Source organism: Labeo rohita, chromosome 5 (genome assembly GCF_022985175.1).
Source record: "Labeo rohita strain BAU-BD-2019 chromosome 5, IGBB_LRoh.1.0, whole genome shotgun sequence".
In the NCBI taxonomy this organism is placed as follows: Eukaryota; Metazoa; Chordata; class Actinopteri; order Cypriniformes; family Cyprinidae; genus Labeo; species Labeo rohita.
The window spans coordinates 25,205,860-25,225,175 of NC_066873.1; the positions used below are offsets into that span (position 1 = coordinate 25,205,860).

The window sequence follows — 19,316 nt, forward strand, 5'->3', positions numbered from 1 at the left end:
ATTATCCTAAGTTGACATGTTATGATCATAGAGATTTGTTGTAATCACTTGGGTTATATGAGCCTGTGAGAAGTGTGAACTTTACAGCTTTCTCAGGGTGTGATTAAGCACATCCTTATCGTCTTGCCATAGTGTGCTTGGGTATCTGTCAAGAGCCTGTAAAACTGGTCTTTCTTTAACCTACTGAAAGGGAGTCGCTTTATCACAGGAATGTAAACACTCCTGTCCTCAGGAAGAGCAGGTTTGTAACACTGTGTGTCACTGTGACTCTGTTTACAAATTGTAGACCTGGTAGTTACTGTGGTCAGGATGCAGAATGTTTGAGTGCAATAAGGTAAGAGGATGATTAAGAACGTAGGAGGAACATCCACGAAAACTAAAAGACAAAACAAGAAAAGGAGGCCTGTGGCGGAGGAGGTCTATTTAAATGTTCATGTTTCACATCAGCTGCCAGAGTTTGCAGATAATGGTCAGGGTTGCCACGGCAACACTGAAATAAAACGGAAAGTATCTTATGGGTCACGTATGGCTGTTACTTCCTGTCTAACAGACACACACACACACAGACACGAAGAGATGATCTCAGCCTTTTCTGTACGTTTATAGGGGCCCTTAATAAACACACACCCATTTAATACGTTGTACAGACAAGTGTTGCCTGCCATATAAATCTGGCCAGATATGTGAGAAATGTTTTAATGAGCTCCAAATAAGCCATGCAGGAATTAAAAGCTTCATTTCTCAGCATAAAAGAAGGAAAAACTTACTTCAGGGATTGTAAAAGCATGCACTGAAGTTATTTCTGACGATCAGGAAAACTTGAATAATGCAAGAAGCTTTTATATCCATCAAGAGGAAAAACTCTTATCTTTATTTAGCCATGAATTTCACATTGTGAAAAAATCACTTGTACAAAATAATGTTAACCGCAGTGGTTGAGATAAAATAACAATACAATTATATAATACGACAAATATAGAAATGAAAAGAAAAATGACACCCACAAAAACACAACAGTACAGCCCAACATTGACAGTGTTTTAGCAATGCGTCTGTTTGTGAAGGCATACAGCGTTTAAGAGTTCTCAATGCACACAGGCTTATGAGTCACCTCCGAATCAATCTTTCACTTCAGCGGGAGGAGAGAGGGAGGGCAAAGGAGTAAGAGGGAAAAAACAAAACACTTGACTATTACTAGTTCAAATGGAGTGGGGAGCCATGATTGTTGACCATCGCTGTGGCAACTGTGCTATGCGAGTGGGGGCAGAACGGGGTCTTTTGATTGGCCGGAGGTCAGAGCGTGCAGTGTTTTGTGAAAAGGTATTCTGGAAGGGGGAGGGAGGGGGTCAAAGATGGAGGAGGGGGTGCGAGACCCTAAAGGCTAATCGGAACATTGTAAGCAAGAATTTCCTGGAGGGGATAAGAGGGTTTGTGTGGGAGGAACGCTTGCTACGGATTTTCCTCTCTCAGGGCTTTTCCTTCAACTTTGCAGTCGCTGTGCAATTTAACAACATAGAACACTATATTCTATTAATATAAAGCTAAATCATTCGTCACAACAGCTATAGTATAGCAAACTGCCTGTGGTGTTACTCAACCTAGCCGAAAACGCTTGTCACTGTCACTCTGCAGTGAATATTCAAACAGACAGATCATCTCTACAGGCAGTGCATTTGGCATTGACATGAAAGCACTATGGTCCTTGCCCTTATGTAGACATCGCTGTTAGTTATTTCGAGACCTTTGGGATTTAGCTTTATCATCATAAACACCATTGTAGTCGTCATCATTTTATCTGCCTTATAAAATCGTCATTTTAAGTCACATGCTGTAGCACATCCACTCTTAAAAATAAAGGCTATTTATTGATAACTAGGTCTCCTTTTAGTGGAAAAAGGTTCTTTGGATTAATAAAATGCCCTTCATACTCAAGGTCCTTGCAGTCAGAAATTTTCGAATGCGTTTTTTCATATTCGGCATCTTAAAAATTCACACCAAGTCCGACGTGTATTAATTAATCCATCGCGAAACAAACTCACAAAACAAACAAAATGGGAGTCCTCAAGCATTGAGGATGATTTTGTTGTCCCGTCTCCTCTTTAAAAGATAAAAAAAAAAAGAGAAATATTGGGTCCATCCAATCCTAAAATTGCTCCTTAAGGAGTTGTGGGATTATCCCAAGTGACTCAAAGTTTACTTCAGGATGTCAGTGGCTCAGTTTGATGCTTTGCTAGTGATACAGGAGCCACATTTTAAAAAGAAGACCACCGATTTCTGTGATTCTGGATTTTGGCGTTCACTTGTACGGTGGCTCTGAATTGTAAAAGAACTTCTCAAAATGCTTGTTACAAATGCGAAAAACGCAGAAAATAGAACCCGATCCACAACGTGAGGTCGTATGTATTTTTTTAACGTGAGAATTTCGGTGTGCAAGGACCTTAATACCATGTCTAGATGGGGTGCAACCTAGTATAGAGAGTATAAAAAACAAGATTTTTGGAGGACAATATTCACTGAAAATGGTTTTTCTATAGCAGAGACCCTCAAATCTGGGCCACGAAACCCACTTTCCTGCAGAGTTTAGCTCTAAACCTAATCAAACACACCTGTGCACGCTAAGCAATGTCTTCGGGATCATTAGAAAAAATTACTGGTAGGCGAGTTTGATCATGGGTTGGAGCTAAACTCAGTGCACTGGGCTGAGTTTTGAGGAACCCGGTTCTAAATCATCACTGCGAAAAAATTATTTTTGGAACCTGTATTTTTAAGAGTGCATCCAGCAAAGTGTCTGTGACATATTCCTAATCCAATAATGTTAACAGCACCGCTGAACTGTAAGGGTCAGTCAAAATTACAACTTGCTGGTGACAGTTCCAGCTGTTCTAAGAACAACTGTGGATGTCACATTCCTCAGATAGCTCTACAGGACCCTTATAACCCAAAGAAACCCTGGGTCAGTGTGAGTTTCAGTATTGACAAAGTGATGGACACAGGTTGAATACTGGTCCGAGTTGGGCATGGGGTCACTCGACACTGGTCGAAAGCACTTGCTAAACTACGCTAATGTTCGAGTGAAACTTAATGCTTTGTAAATGGAGGTTTGAGGTCAATCTATATTGTGTAAGATTATAAACAGTTGATGCAGGTCAGAGCACCATCACAACCACATGAACTGATCTGTGGTTGAATCACATCAGATTTTTAGAACCTGAATCAATTGGGTAACGTTTATTAAAGAGAGATTTCGCCCAAAAATGACCATTCTGAGAGCAAGTACAAAAATGACAATATTCATTTTGGGGTAAACCATCCCTCAATCTTAAAGAATTTTTCTTGCTGTCCCCCAAACTCTCAAAACCACTTCCCAACTCCCCCATCTGCTGACCCTCCCACCCTGGGTAATCTGAGCCTGTGACGTCATTTGGCCCATTCTTATCCCGTCAATGACCTTTAACCCCCAATCCTCCCTGTTTTTGATCAGATGAGCAAAAGGCTCAAGAGTTCGCTGACCACTACAAATTCCACCTGCTCAGTCAAAATTACCTTATGTAAATGTGCAAAAGAGCAGCAGGAACACAGAGCGTTTTGGGCCATGCGCGGTACAAAAACCTGTCAACTTCGATACATCCAAACATGTACGCAAGCAGAAAACTTAACAATAAATAAAGAAATATTGTTAATACACAATGGATCAAACAAAACAAAAACAGCTTTAAAAAAATCATAAATTAAGACTATTAATAGACACTGAAATATGTGAAGCCAGACAACCAGTTTCTTGCACTTTTTTTCTTGTCCGGGTTTTTTTTTTTTTTTTTTTTTTTTTTTTTTTTTTTTAAATTTACAGTTTCGTTGTTGTTGCCATAGAGACTGCATTCCCTCATAGGGTGACGAAACGACTCTCACCTCTTTTCTCTCTCCTTCTGTCGTTCACGTTTACCGTGACTGTATGTGCTTAGAATAGTACAAGCAAAAATGGCAGAAGTGTCGCGCACAATTGAAGTTCTGTGCGGGAGAAACGTAGAACTCTAGTCGGTCAGTCATCAGAAGCTGGAAGGATAGTATTTGTTGTTGTTGTTTCCACAAAGGGCATGCTCACGCTGTTTGTCGGTTGTTTATTTTAAAGGGGGTGGGAGAATGATCGGGTGTTGAGTGGGGGTCAGATGGACTCTCGTTCAGTCGAACATGCTGGGACATGCCTCTCCCGCACTCACTTAGTCGCAAACGCACAGCTGGCGCGTGTACCTTGGGACACACTGTGCCCGTGTCCATTTTCACACCAAGCTGCTAAGGTCTGTTCAACAGGAACCGTTCAGCATCAGTCTGTCCTCCTCGTACAGACGTGTGAAGGACAAATACTTTTTAATACTTTTTAAAAAAAAAAAAAAAAAAAAAAAGGCTTGCTCATGTTTCCTTCTGTCCTTTTTTTTTTTTCCACCAGCAAAATATGATGTATATCAGTCCATGAGTCTGCCTTAGCCTTTTGTCTTCAGAGCAAGTTCTATTTTTTAACATCAATATGGGAGAAGAAAAGGTAGATACATATCAGGACATGAGGTACTTTTCCTGGAGTATCTTCACATCTCCAATCATGCGTAGAGACTCCTGTTGATCTCCCAATCAAAAGTGTCCACTCATCCTTCATGCAGTATACAAATTAAGACAGGCATACGGGTCTATTTTAGCTTGCACGGCATCAGCATTGTACAAAAACGGTCAGAGTACACAGACGAAAGTGATGATTATGCTGGTTATGATGGAAGCAGACTGGACTTTCAGGGTGCTTCGCAGTTCTTTTGGTTTTCACTGTGAAGCGCACGTTCTGATACTCCACAAAATGTAGGACATCGCAATGTACATGAAACTTCCAAGCAGGAAGTCAAAACTCACAGCAGAAAACAGCTTTGTGACTGGACTTTGCACACAATATTTAGCTCTTATGGGAGAAAGTGTCTTCATAGAATTGCACAGGAAGGTTATAGCATTTCTTCACAGTTGGAATCCAGTAGACAATATCGACAAATGGACACAAAGAACTCTGTGGAGAGATAAGAAAACAAAAACACATTAGGAACAATTCACTTGAGGTATTTTGAGATTGTGCTGCTTTTGAAAGCTAGACTAGAACTTGACATTTACGTCACACATTCACACACGCATTTCAGGAATAAATAAATATTCAGACACTGAGCCAAACCATTTGTTCCTTATCTTTTTTCCCCCCTCAAGTAAAAACATCAGAACCTCACACCTGTTTAACTGCAGACACAAGCCAACAGACATTACAAACACACACAGGCCTGTACTCTTTTAGGTACTGCACTCAGTCAGATCACTGACTGAAATCAATTTCAGTATGAAATCAATTAACAAAGAAGCATTTAGGAACCTAAATGTAGTGCAACAAAGGCTTCCACTTCCGTCCATTGTACCAAACGCTACACAGTATGTTTTTCCTCTTTGGCTTTGTCTCTAGTATCATTTTACAGCCTTAAGCTTCTGCAAAGTCCACTATCCATTCTAAAGTCACGTATTCTCTCTCAAGGCCTCTAGCTTGAAATAAAAGAGAAAAATGAAGTGGAGGTGATCATTTGATAGCAGAAGTCCCCCAGAGCGACCAAATCAAGTCGTTAGCACACATTTTCCCCCTCTCTTTCCAACCCTTACCCAACTCCCACTTTTTTCCTTTTAAGTTCTGCATACAGTTCATATAAATGACAGTAAAGGGCAGAAGAGCCCTGCAGTTACAGAAGAATCGCTTGCCAATTAAAACCCACTCAAACAGAAGCCCAAAAAGAGACTGGAAGGAGGCATAGCCAAATCCATCTCTCCATCGATTCCATGGCCGGTTGGGTGTAGATTTTACAGAGCTGCTTTTGAAGACAAAATGTTCAGTGAACCATGGCACTTCATCTAAGCAGCATGGAGTTGACGGTGAATGAACACAGCTTAGACTAATGACCTCCCTCCACTCCCACACCCGCCAAACACAAGCCTGGCATAAACACACACGCGTATGTGCAACTCACACGCGCGGCAACATACAAGCTAAGTTTTTTTTATTGCCATGGTGGAGATTTTCTATTGATTTCTATTTTTTTTTTTTAAACCGAGCTAAACATTTTCTGAATCAAACATCTCCCTGTCATTTCAAGAAAGTGTTTAACTTTCTTTTCTTTGCAGTCTATTTATTTCAAAAAAATCCTGAAGGAAAAAGCATTAATATTATCAAAAAAAATTAATAAATCAGATGGATCATGACACTGGAGTAATGGCTGCTGAAAAATCTGATTTATATTAAATGTTTATATTAAAGCTTAATATTAAAACAAAAAAGTAACTTAAAATTATAATTTTATAATTATAATATTTTTTTCTGCACTTTCGGTCAAGAAAATGTGACCTTGGCAAGCATACAAGATTTTTCACAAACACACACACACAACAAATAAAAAGTAAAATATCTTACCAACCCCAAACATTTTAACTTCACATAACATTTACAAAAAAAAAAAAAAAAAGTTAAAGCTAACCTGACTTTTTCTTCTTTCTATGCGATAATCTCAAAATAACCAACTATAGACTGACATATAGACCATCACTACTTTACTTTTTCAAAGAAATGTTCTAATTTAAAGGATTATGACTAAATTTTCAAGGTATGACAAAAAAGAACCCCACATCATGGACCCTCTATCCAAAGTTCTAAAGGCTGAGGCAATTTGTTGTCAGCCATCTTTGAGGAGAAAGAAATAAAATAACTGTATATACAAATACGTAATTTGTTATCATATCTGTTCTGGTATAACGCAATACTTAAGCGAAGAACATCACTGAACCTTTGCAGAGTTCAACAGCAGATTTGTACAAAAAATGGTTTCACAGAGAGAGGGAAAAGATAAGAGATAAAGAGAACAGTGTGTCTGTGTATGTAGGAAAGGGAGGATCTCTGTAACCAGATGCATTCCCATGGGAGAAAGATAGCAGGAGTTTGAGTGTGAGAAAACACAGCCAGTTGGAGAGAAAGAAAGAGCAAGACTGAAAATCTTTGTTTACCCTCCCTTATCCAGTCCTCCCCCTCTCCCCTCATCTCTGTCTTCTCTCTCCTCCCACTCCTCTGGCCAGCAGTGAGGCTCCTCATTGTTAGCTGGGAGGAAGCTTGCTTAGAACACTTCATGGTCTTTTAAATGCATAGGAATGGCTCAGTGAACAAAGGAAGGACCACCACTTTGAAATTAACTGCCCTGTCAAGGTGGGCGGCATTTCACACGCATGCGGTCACAGAGACTTTAAAAGCGAAACTAAATGACCAGTGCCAAAGGGTCAGGAATGGAATGAGTGTGGAGGACTGCCTAAGTTGTTGTTTTTCAGTAAGGAGGAAGTTAAGTTGGTGCTCATTTTATTTAGTCTAACGTCCTCGAGTTAGATTCACTCTATCAGTATTTATGGGTTATTCTGTTCTCGCTACAGTCAGACTGATTACCTGCCATGAAGGGAGAGGAGAAATTAATGTATAAAATATTCATTTCCTTCTACCAGGCAAAGATAAATCTTTCTATTGTTAGGCGCTTTCACTCAAAGAATAAAGCGCTAATATATAAACACCCTCCTTTCAATGTCTTTGGATTTTTCAAAATATACTCATCAAATAAGAATGAAAATATTGTATTTATGTTCTCTTATTTTCAAGTGTTATACTCGCAGAATATAAATGCATCCATATTGATTTTTGCTTTGCACCTAAACTCCCATCACAGTCTGAATCGCAAGGATTGCATTGCATTGCAGCAAACTGCAAAACAAGTTGATTGACAATACTGAAACCGTTTATGAAAAACAACAGCTATGACTCATCTGAATTACCTCATTTCATTTACTTATGCGTGCTTTACTCTTAAGTTAAGCAATATATGAGTCAAGCCAAAAGATTTCCATCTAGAAGTCAAGTGAATCCGCAACAGCGTGGGTTTTGCATTAATCTCTGGCCTTTTACTACAGCTACGAATCTATCGAATTCAGTTTTGTTTCACCAGACACTGTTTTATCAATACACATTTCAAACAAGTGTCTATTTCACCTTCTTCCTTTTATTTAGATTTTTTCAACATAAACATTTCCTGATAATTTCCTCACCCCCATGTCATCCAAGATGTTCATGTCTTTCTTTCTTCAGACGCAAAGGAATTACGTTTTTTGAGGAACACATTACAGGATTTTTCTCCATATAGTGGACTTCAGTGGTGCTCAGTGGATTGAAGGTTAAAAATACAGCTTCAATGCAGCTTCCAAGCAGGTCTTATCTAGCGAAACGATCGGTTATTTTTAAAAAAATAAAGAAAATAGATACAATTCATATACTTTTTAGCCTCAAATGCTCATATTGTCTAGCTCTGCGATGCGCATGTGTACCCTGTGTGCTCTGGTTCAATACAGTTAGGGTATGTCTAATAAATTCCATCTCATTTTCTCCTCCAATCGTGCTACATCGCTGCAGAAATACAGACCCAGTGTTTACAATGTGAACATGCAAGGAGGGTCAAACACCCTCTACAAAAAAACAAAACAAACAAAAAAAACCAATAAAACAGCGACGTAGGATGATTTTGTACACATGCGCATTGCAGAGCTAGACAAGACGAGCATTGAGCGTGAGCATCATGTACTCTCATTTCGGCGAAATAATCAAGAATGAGAGGAAAAATATTGAAACTCTTGTGTCATTTTGAGCGAGATGTTAACGGTCTAATCTGATTCAATGATCTATGCTAAGTTATGCTACCGCCAGACCCAGAGATTGACTAAATGGATTCGAAAACGGTAAAACTGTTTACCCCTACGTGAAGTTGGACAATGAGCCTATTTTCAAAAAAAGTGGAGTGTTCCTTTAAAGTCCACCACATGGAGAAAAATCCTGAAATGTTTTCATAAAAAAAAAAAAACTTAATTTCTTTGCGACTGAAAAAAGAATTACATGAATATCTTGGATGACATGGGATGAGCAAATTATCAGGAAATTTTGATTCTAAAAGTGGACTAATCCTTTAAATTATATTAGTAATTTTTTGTCTACATATGCCATTCAAATATGCAAATTATCTGTGATCAACTTAAACCCGTTGCTAAATCTTACGCATACACACAATAATCACGAACTGTGTAGATTTCCTGTGAAAATGTCACTGAACAACTATTAACATGACCACACCTTTAACCAGAAAAGACGGTGGTGATCCACAATGTCTATTTAATCATTCAAATATTTGATTACACATTGTACCATATGTACTGTAAGACTGTAACTGAACAATGCAAAAGCCTACTGCAAACATACTGCAAAGGTACTAAACTGTTTCTCAGACTTCATGCTAGCATGTCAACACACTGCTCATCCAAATACAACACACCTCACGGTTTCCTTCTCTGTCTTTTCTCTGAGCCCTCGCCTCCTTCCTTATTTGCCCTACCTCTCTTTCCTCCTTCCTCCACCCTTAGACAAATTTCCCCCTCAGGAACAATAAAAGTCTTCTATTCTGCTTCAATTACCCTCGGTGCAACGCCCCTCACTGCACACTCATAACTCATTCAGCCCTACCGCAAGCCGCCTCCTCACAACAGAGACACACAAACACAGTTTTACTCTGAATCTAAATTTTACATGTGAAGATTTGCATGTACCCACACACACATTGAAATTCAGGTGTAGCCTAGGATCTGGTAGGGGAAGCTTGAATCTCCAGCTCAAAGACCAAGGCTTTGAAATCTCTAAAGCAAGAATTTCTATTTTTTTCTTCCTCAGTCTGGAGACTGATCAGATACAGCAGAGTCTCCATATCAGCCTAAGCAGACATAGCGTGCACACACACACACACTGCATCGCTGGGCATATCACTGCTGAGAGGTAGATACTGGAAAGCCTGATGCCCTTTTCCGATGCTGTCCTGCTGTGACCGAAGCCTGTTTTCCTGGAGACTGAGCAAGGCTCAATACTTAATAGCCACTATTTTTATGGACTCTCTGGAAACCTGACATCTGTAGCAACCTATTATAAAACATCCATTAATGCGCCAGCTTTGAAAGTTATCGATTAAAGTGAAACGCTGAGATTAGTACACCTATATACACAACAGAAGAATCTCCTTACAGAAAAAAAGAAGGAATACAGCAAAAAGACCATCGAGAAAGAACACAAAAACCAAGGGGGAACTGATAGATTGATATATATATGTTTTTGCATACGAGCCGTGTTGACTTGGTTGATATGCATAATAGGCTGCCTTACCGTATCTTTTCCATCTGCTTCCTAAGACAATCTAATTGTGCTGTCAATACTCAATTTGCCACTGATTTTAATAAGGTTCCTTGTCAATGTATGCACAAGGCAGATCATGAGGGATAAATGAAATCTCTATATCCAAATGCAGTGTGCATGTGAACACACAAAGTGAAATTGTACATGTGTCAGTACACTTACAAAGAGGGTACTGTGTGAAACCACGACACTGGAATTATTATAATTAGAGTTAAATATGTTCTGGGGAAACAAACAATTAGCAAATATGATCTAAACAGGTTCATGACCTTAACTAACAAGGGCTGGGCGCATCTCATTCCTCTGAAATCCCTCGTGTTTCAAAGAAAAAAAAAAAAAAAAAAAAATCTCACAAAATGTATTTCAGCCTTTACAAACTGATTTGCCCATGCAAAAACAAGCTCATTCAGTCGCTTGTAGACAAAATGTAAACAACAATGTGATTTTCTGTATTAACGTCCGCCAAGAAATGAAACCGAGACTAATCCAAACACAACAAATTCCTATATACAGACAGGGAAATAGAAATTCATACCAGTATGCCAATAATTACATGTTAAGGCTGATGAATGACAACTGATTTTAAGAACTTGATATTATTTTACTTAAATAAATTTAAAATAAACCTTTTGGAAGTGCCATTTCATTTTAAACAAATTTATGATATACAGTATGAAAATTATATGTTTTGACTAGATTTGATCACTTCCTATATATAACTGGCAAAAAAAAAAAAGTAACATTCATTTTTTTTTTTGATTATATTACCTACCTTGTAGGAACAGTAGGGTCACACAGGGGAGAACAGGCGTGCTTCAGGCTGGGAGGTGTTTCCAGGTGCTGACGAAGGCGGTAGGGATTAAGGAATATGGTACGGTAGTGATGCTGTTCCACGCATCCAGCGTGGGATCGTAACAGTCCAGGGTTTTGCAGCGCTGTGTACCAAAGTAGCCGCCCACCACATAAAGTTTGTTTCCCGAAGCCACCGCTTGGCAGCTCATTCGCTTCGCCGTAACATCTCCAACTTTAGTCCATTGATAAGTCTCACTGCTAAATTTGTAGGCAGAGCAAGCGGAGAATTCGGTGTCGCCCCCCCATTACAAAGATCTGGTTGCCGAGAACAGCAGCTGCGGTGTAGCGCCACGGCTGTGGACAGGAAGCCGGAACCGTCCAGCGATTTTCCGAGGGATCGTAGCACTGAACTTTGGGTAGCTTGTCGTGGGCCACGCTTGTCCCACCGAAGGCGAATAACTTTAGCTTTACGCTGACGACAGCAGCATTGCTGACTCCTTCTCGCAGTGGAGCCACCATGCTCCACTTGTTAGCAACTGGGTCAAACTGCTCTACCTGCTTCAAGGACACAGATGGTGATGCAGGCAGACAGCCAGTGGCAGCTGTGTGACCTCCGACGACATACAGGCAGTGGCGTAACTCAGCAGATCCGTGACCGAAACGTGCTATCAGCATCGGAGCCGCTTTGGACCATTCTTCATGTAATGTGTCATACACCCAAACGTCTTTAGACACACCGTTCTCTGAACCCCGGCCACCAGTCACGTACACTTTGCAGCCAATGGCGCAGGCGCTGAACTCTTTGCGTGGACTGGGGATGTCCGCCTTTGGAATGATTTCTTTAGCCTTCTGGTCAACCAGGTAAAGCTTGTCGCACATAAACGTGGGGCCGCCCAGAAGGAAAAGAGCATGACTGGTTTTTCGTGGCCGGGCGCAAGGACTATTAACGACGCCGTCGTTTTGCAAGATGCGCAGTTTGCAGCGAATTGCCTCGTCCACCAGCTCTTTGCTTTTTGCCTGTGCGATGATGAGCTCTTCCGTAGAGACGTTCTCCATGAGGAAGATGGCAGGCAGGAGAGCCAGACGCACAGTACGGAGCAGCTCTGGAAGGTGACAGTGCCGTCTCTCAAGGTCGTAGTTTACCCAGTTGAGCGCCGACTCGTAGACGAGACGCTCGTCCTCGGTTTCGAGCTCTTCATGCGCCAGCAGTTGGACCAGCATGTCCTTGGGCAGCTGGAGAAACTCTTCAGTCTTGCAGATAGCAGGGAAGTTACTGAGGCACATGCTCCAGGACAGCTGGAACAGCTGGGTGCACTGGTGAGCGTCCGAGAGCAGCAGCATGCCCAGGCAGTTGGATGGGTGAAGGTTCTTCTCCAGGAACTCGGCACAGGCATCACGGATGTCCTGGAACTCCAGCATGTCACCGGCCTCAAGGAGAGACTCCGCATTCTCCTCATTTATTATCACTCTTGATGAGTAGGCATAGTCCAGAAGGAGCTCCAAAACCTAGACAATGCAGAGTAAATGCAAAGTTAATATAAATAAACTGACAACCTGCACTTAAAAACCATGAAGCTATTGATTTGCAAAAGCCTGATGTTCAACTCTAGAGCTACTCCAAGGTTTCAGTACTCTTCAGTCAATAATGTGTTGCTTACAATGGCAGAAAATTGCTTTCTGTCATCATTTACTCACCCTCATGTACTTTCCAACCTTAATTTAACATAAAAGATGGTATTTTTAAGAGCTTTAGTTTTGTGCTACAATGAAAAAAAATGTCCTACAATGGAAAAAATAAATCATTTTTTCCTTTGAATTCCACAAAAGAAAGACATACAGGTTTGGAATCACCATGAGGTGATTCACTCTACAGAATTAAATTTTTTTTGGTGAACTATCCCTTTCACTCTACTATACAAATTCAAGCACTTTATCGGTACCTCTGGATGAATAGAGTCCCTGAAATCCACTTCACTGTCCTGACTCTCTCTCAACCCTCCGCTGAACATTGCTTCGAAGTAGCGGCTGCAAGCGGCCAGCACAGCCCTGTGGCACGGAAAAGAGCGATTTCCTGCGTGGAGCAGAACATCGGTGAAGAGTCTCTGCTGACGAAGAGCATTCAGGTGCATTAGCACGCTGTCGGCATATGAAGACTTGTGGAACAGGTAGATGTTCATAGAGCCCGTGCTGGCACGAGACTTGCGGTTCTCGTGGACGCAGACAGACATTTTCATTGAATCCTGAAAAAGTAGAGAGAGAGAGAGAAGTTGTTCTGGTGACTCAAGAATAAAAACAGGGAAAGTGTGCTAACCTTTTACACAATTAAAATTCACACTGAAGAGGAAAGAAAATGTGAAACTCCCTAGTACCATAGTGAGAACTGGCATTTTGCTGAGGGGCTTGAATAGCCTCTGTTGTTTGTTGCAGGAGTTGACTGACATTGTTTTGAACAGAGATATGATCAGTATCAGCAAAATACACAAAGAGCATGCCAAACCTCAACATGAAGGCAGAGAAGATGATGTAATTCTGCAAACACAACATAAAAACCCACTGGAAGCCTCTCTGATGTCTAGCCGACTGGAATGTGAACAAATGCAAGGGAGTCTAATCATTACCAGGTGTTCAAAGCCGGACGGATAAGGAGGGGGAAACTGAAGGGAAAGAAAAAAACTTTCAGAAGTAAACACCCCTGCCTGAAATTTACTGTGGAAAACTGAACAAAGAGTTGAGGACCAGGCACAGAGTCAACACTAAGTGTGTCAATGTCACCGGCCACCATCTGGTCACCTATATGGTGCACATTCAAATCCAATCAGTCTGAATTTCCATGTAACCGATACACGCCCCCCGGTCCCTGCCGGCTGTCAACATCCCTCCGGGGAGAATTTAATTGTGTTTCCGCTAATGTTGTGCAGAAGCAAAATGTAGTTCTGAACTGGGCTAAACACATTAAGGACACACAAGCAATGGTGATGTATCACACCTGATACAGTCCAATAATCCATTTAAATTGGCCACAGCTGTGAAGTACAAGAGCCAGAAACCCTGTGCTGACATTGGCCATTAATTATTTTGCAACACAGCACTGAAAACTAGCAATGTTATGCGAATGACTGTATAACAATCAGTTAATAGCTTACAATAAAAATAAACAATAAAGAATGTAATCACAATTTGCAATCATATCTTATAACAGTAGGCTCCATAAAAAGTGCTCTTCAAACACCATTTATTTCTATGCCAACATGTGTTACAGAAATCAAATTTTGAATAATGACAGATCAACATTGTCATGACATAATTCATAGGTGCACTGACATCACTATTTTGCTAACTATTTTTATCATTAAAGTATAAAAAGTAAAAACAAATGACAAGAATAACTATTAATTTGAATTAAAAGTGAATTATAATTTATTTCTAATATTTTAAAACATTCGAATCGAATATAAACATAGCTTTTTGTACAACAGAAGAAATGTCCAATGAAATGTGCCCTAGAAACAGCCCAGGGTAACTAAACAATGCACTTGCATTTGCATTTATGAAAATATAGACCGTATATATTACCTGTTCAGGAGCAATGAGGACTTCAGTTCCGTCTGCTCTGGCCGACAAACATGCCACAACGCGACGCGTACAGAGTCACAATACCGGCGGCGCTGGACGCTCTAGCAACAGCGTCCTATGTCGCGTGGGTGAACCACAAAATAAACAAATGAAGAGTAATTTAGTCCACTTGCTTTTAACGTAAGCAACGAGCCTAGAAATACAGTTTGGTCTATTTTTGCTGAGATGCACGGAAAACTACTTGAGTTCCTCTATTTTTTTGACAACGGTGCACAAATACATTCGCTCGTATCGTCATACAGCAGCTCCGCTGCTGCAGGTCTCTATAATGAACAGCTGACGGGTGTGAACAGCTTTTAGAGGAGGAAGAAAGAGAGGCGGAGCGCTACTGCTCTTTAGGAGAATGTGGGAGGAGATAGACTGATGAACTGGCGTGAAAAGAGATAAGGAGATTGTGGTGGGGCTCATTAATAGAGTAAAAATGAAATTTTTTAGGCTGCGTATCGCTAAGGGGTTTGTGTGTATGAAAGTATTTAAAGTCTGTATATACATTGTATAATATCGCATATATATGGCCATTTTTGGAAAGAGTGATCCTACTTAACAGCAACTTCGGCGGCAATGCTGTGTATTGAAAGTAATTCAAATAATCTAGTCTATAAATTGTACTTCGAATCCAGCATGAACTTTGTTTCTCGTTAGTTTGAGACGCACACTCTGGTTCAGAGCTCAAGTGGTGAATTTTAATTCACGGAACAATGTCGTCCCCTGCTGAACAAAAGGTGCATTTGCGTTGTCTGCATCATACCTGTAAATGCCCTTGACGTATGTAGGAGGGTCATTGCTAGTATTCGTGCCTTTTGGACATTCACACTTAAAAAATGAAACACATTTTTATATAAATTCTTGTGTGATACTATACCAATTCGTATGATAGGGAGATGTAAAACGTGTGTAGAATAAGTTTGGTCCACCTTTGGTATATACATTTGATTTTATGACTTTAAGAGCCATCGTTTCACACTGAGGACAACTGAGGGACTCATATGCAATTATTACAGAAGGTTCAGGATAAATATAACTTATTTTGTCCTCTGAGGTAACTATCTTCTGTAGCCTCTGAAGGGCAGTATTAAATGAAAAAACATAATATTTAGGCAAAAAATAGGTCTGTCAAATAAAAAATTGAATGTTTTTTTACATGCTACTTTTAAACATAAGAATTTCAAAAAATAGGTCTGTCAAATAAAAAATTGAATGTTTTTTTACATGCTACTTTTTTCCATATTTCCCTTAACAGGGTGGACATGTTAAAGTTGACCACATCAGATTGTAAATATAAAATAAGTAAAAACAGACAATTAACAAAACAGAGGCTCTCACTCACCTTCCCCAGTTGTTTTCCCTCCAAGAAAATGATATCAGCCATTTGATATGATGTATTTCCTTTTTCCAACTTTGATTTAAAGGGCCAGTAGTTTAATATAAGGGGATGGACAATATTTTGAAGGACAAGCTAAAAATCTTTATTATTATTATTATTATTATTGTTGTTGTTTAATGAATTTATTACTCTGAAAATATATACTTTAGAACAAGAGTGTCCAAACTCAGTCCTGAAGGGACAGTGTCCTGCAGAGTTCAGCTCCAACCCTAATTAAACACACCTAATATCACCTAGAACCAGCTAATCAAGCTCTTACTAGGCGTACTAGAAACTTCCAGGCAGGTGTGTTGAGGCAAGTTGGAGCTAAACTCTGCAGGACACCGGCCTTCCAGGACTGAGTTTGGACAACCCTGCATTAAAGAAATCACACATACCAAACAAGATGAAAAAAATATCACTCATATTAAGTGTTGTATTCGTCATCAAAAAGGCAGACACAGGCCTGGGGACATAGGAAAAATTGTGATATTTGGTGGTTTAAAATGCTGTAAAATGTTTAGAATTATTTTAAAAAATAATAAAATTTATGTTTTTGAAATTTTTAAGGCAATAATATCACGATCTTTATTGGGGACACAAAAGGCACTGAATCCCAGGAATAAACCAGGTGATTTAAATTTCTACCTTTTGAATGAAAAATGTCATGATTGTTCTTGGGTCTTGGGCAGTGATGTGGTAGATTAAAATATGTGGCTCATGTGGCCCTGGTATGCTTCTTTCTTTAATCTGTGGAGCTATAAAATTTATGTGGACCATACCATCTGCTGTCGGGCTCTGTCTGCAAAAATCTCACTGAATTATTTCAATTAATGGCAAAATGAATGTCTGGAAATGTAAACTGATGTAGTGTCACTATGGGAAATATGGTTCATTGCATTAGTATCGAACACAAGGAAGCGCCACCTAGTGGATGCGTAATGGTTTTTCTACTGTACAAACTGTACTTTTCTATTGCCCTACCCCAACTCTACACCTAAACCTACCCCTCACAGAACACTACTGGCAATTTTTTAAATTTCAAATAACACGGTTTAGTATGTTTTTTAAAGCCTTTTGGTCCACAGGGACACAGGAAGTGTTGTGATGTTGACAACCATGTTTACATTGTAGTCGTAGAAGTGTCCTCATAGACCATATATACCAGACACATGTTGGGTTTCCATATTTTATGGGGACATTCCATGGTTTTTATACTGTACAAACTGTATTTTCTATTCCCTTACCCTAAACCTACCTCTCACAGGAAACTTTATGCATTTTAATATTTTCAGAAAACTGTATGTGTATGATTTATAAGCTTGTATCCTTATGGGGACCAAAAATTTCCCCACAAGGACAAAGATTTTGGATACTGCCATCTTTGTGGGGACATTTTGTTAAGGTATGTCAAACACACACGTCCGTCAGTAGCTTTGTACCTGGACTGCATTTCTCAAAAGCATTGTTAAGCTGTAGAAACCACTGGTAACAATGTTCTATACAATCTACTTATGCCTTTGTGTTTCCTCACCCAGGTGTTGCTGTAATGTGCCATTCTTTCTTTGTTCAATCAAGACCAAGCAAGACATTTTAATTTTTCCTTTTGTGGTCCAAAAAATAAAGAATGACTCCATTTTCGAGTATGACGTCTGTGAGGCCTCTGCAGAATAAACGTTTCTAACTTATTGGGCGTTCTCAATTTAATGTTCCTGAGAGGACGTTAAATAATCGCATGTACACTGTTTGTGCTGAGAAAAGTTCTTGAAATTTTTCTTTCTATTGTAATTTCACATGAAAAAATAGCATATCTTTCATATCTAGTTTTTAACAACAGCAGCAAATAATGCTTTACAAAAAGTAGGGGATTTAAAGGGGTCATCGGATGCCCATTATCCACAGGTTGATATGATTCTTTAGGGTCTTAATGAAAAGTCTCTAATATACTTTAATTAAAAATTCCTAATGGTTTTGTAAAACAACACCCTTTTTACCTTGTCAAAATCAGCTCTCAAAAATCATCTCATTCTAAGGGGTTGTACCTTTAAATGCAAATGAGCTCTGCTCGCCCCGCCCCTCTCTTCTCTCTGTGGAAGGACGGTCTTGTTTACATTAGCTGCATTTAGCCGCTAAACTTCCTAACTACAACGTTATAAGGAAAGGCGATCGCAAAGATTCATAAAAAAACGCGTATACTCACGTCTGCTGTAAGTGAAGCTGGATCATGAATGATTCGCGCGAACATAGGCGGATATATGTACATATCGCATTCCTTTCACAAACAAACGTAATCTACTGCATCTTCAGCTGCTCACATGATGGGAGTAAATGACGACCACTACGTTAATTATTACATCCAGCAACACAACACCTCAATCGCTCAATCGGAGATATTCTTGTCTAATTTACATCCCTGCTCTGGCATCAAAACATGGAAAGTTACTGGACTGTGACAGCTGGTCTGAGGTAAAATGCTCATGTCAATCAACTATCGTGGGAGCGGCCTCTGTGTGTGTGACGCAACAACGACAGGCATCTGAGAATGGCTCGATTTGAAAAACCACTGCATGGATTTTTATCATTATAGGGTAGATTTGTACATACACTGCCAACACACATTAATGTTCAAACAGCATGAAAAAGTGAACTTAGCATCCGATGACCCCTTTAAGTACACAGTAGGCTACTATTACAATTATAATTAGGTAATACATTATAATTACATAGTACTAGTATTCGGGAAATATGCCATAATGTATTTTAAAATACATTAGGTCTGCTCCCTGTTCCCAGCTAACAAAAAAAGGTCGCCACAACGTCCCCTGAATGGCATCTGCGAACGTCCCCTGGACGTCACCGTGTAGGGTTCTTTAGACGTCATGGGGACGTCGCGGGATGTTCATGAAAACATTGTGGGGACCTATAGCAAAGGTTTGCTACAGGTCATTTTAACATATGTAAACATGTCATTAGTCAGATCAGACAAAACTGAACTACCCAAGGAATAAACACACAAGCAATAGTACGTTAACAATACTTTTTTATTTGTTAAAATTGTTAATTTTTTCTTTTTTTTGGTTTGTTTGTTTGTGTGTGTGTATGTGTGTGTGTGTGTGTTTCTGTCTGTCTGTCGTCTGTTCCAGATGGTGGGTGTTATCCAGGTCTGATTCCACCCATACGTTCGAAACCTAAAAAATATAAATGAACAAAAATCAGCAA

The 19,316-nt window shown here is 39.7% G+C and overlaps 1 protein-coding gene across 1 annotated transcript; it reads right to left on the bottom strand.

Annotated features, from left to right (window-relative positions):
* Nucleotides 1-852: 852 nt before the first annotated feature.
* enc1 (ectodermal-neural cortex 1) lies at nucleotides 853-14,994 on the bottom strand. Its single transcript, XM_051110230.1, is given in 5 exon segments — nucleotides 853-5,038; nucleotides 11,082-11,403; nucleotides 11,405-12,607; nucleotides 13,042-13,341; nucleotides 14,675-14,994. Coding segments are annotated over 3 exon segments (1,776 nt in total). The 5' UTR covers nucleotides 13,336-13,341; nucleotides 14,675-14,994; the 3' UTR covers nucleotides 853-5,038; nucleotides 11,082-11,124.
* Nucleotides 14,995-19,316: the final 4,322 nt, after the last annotated feature.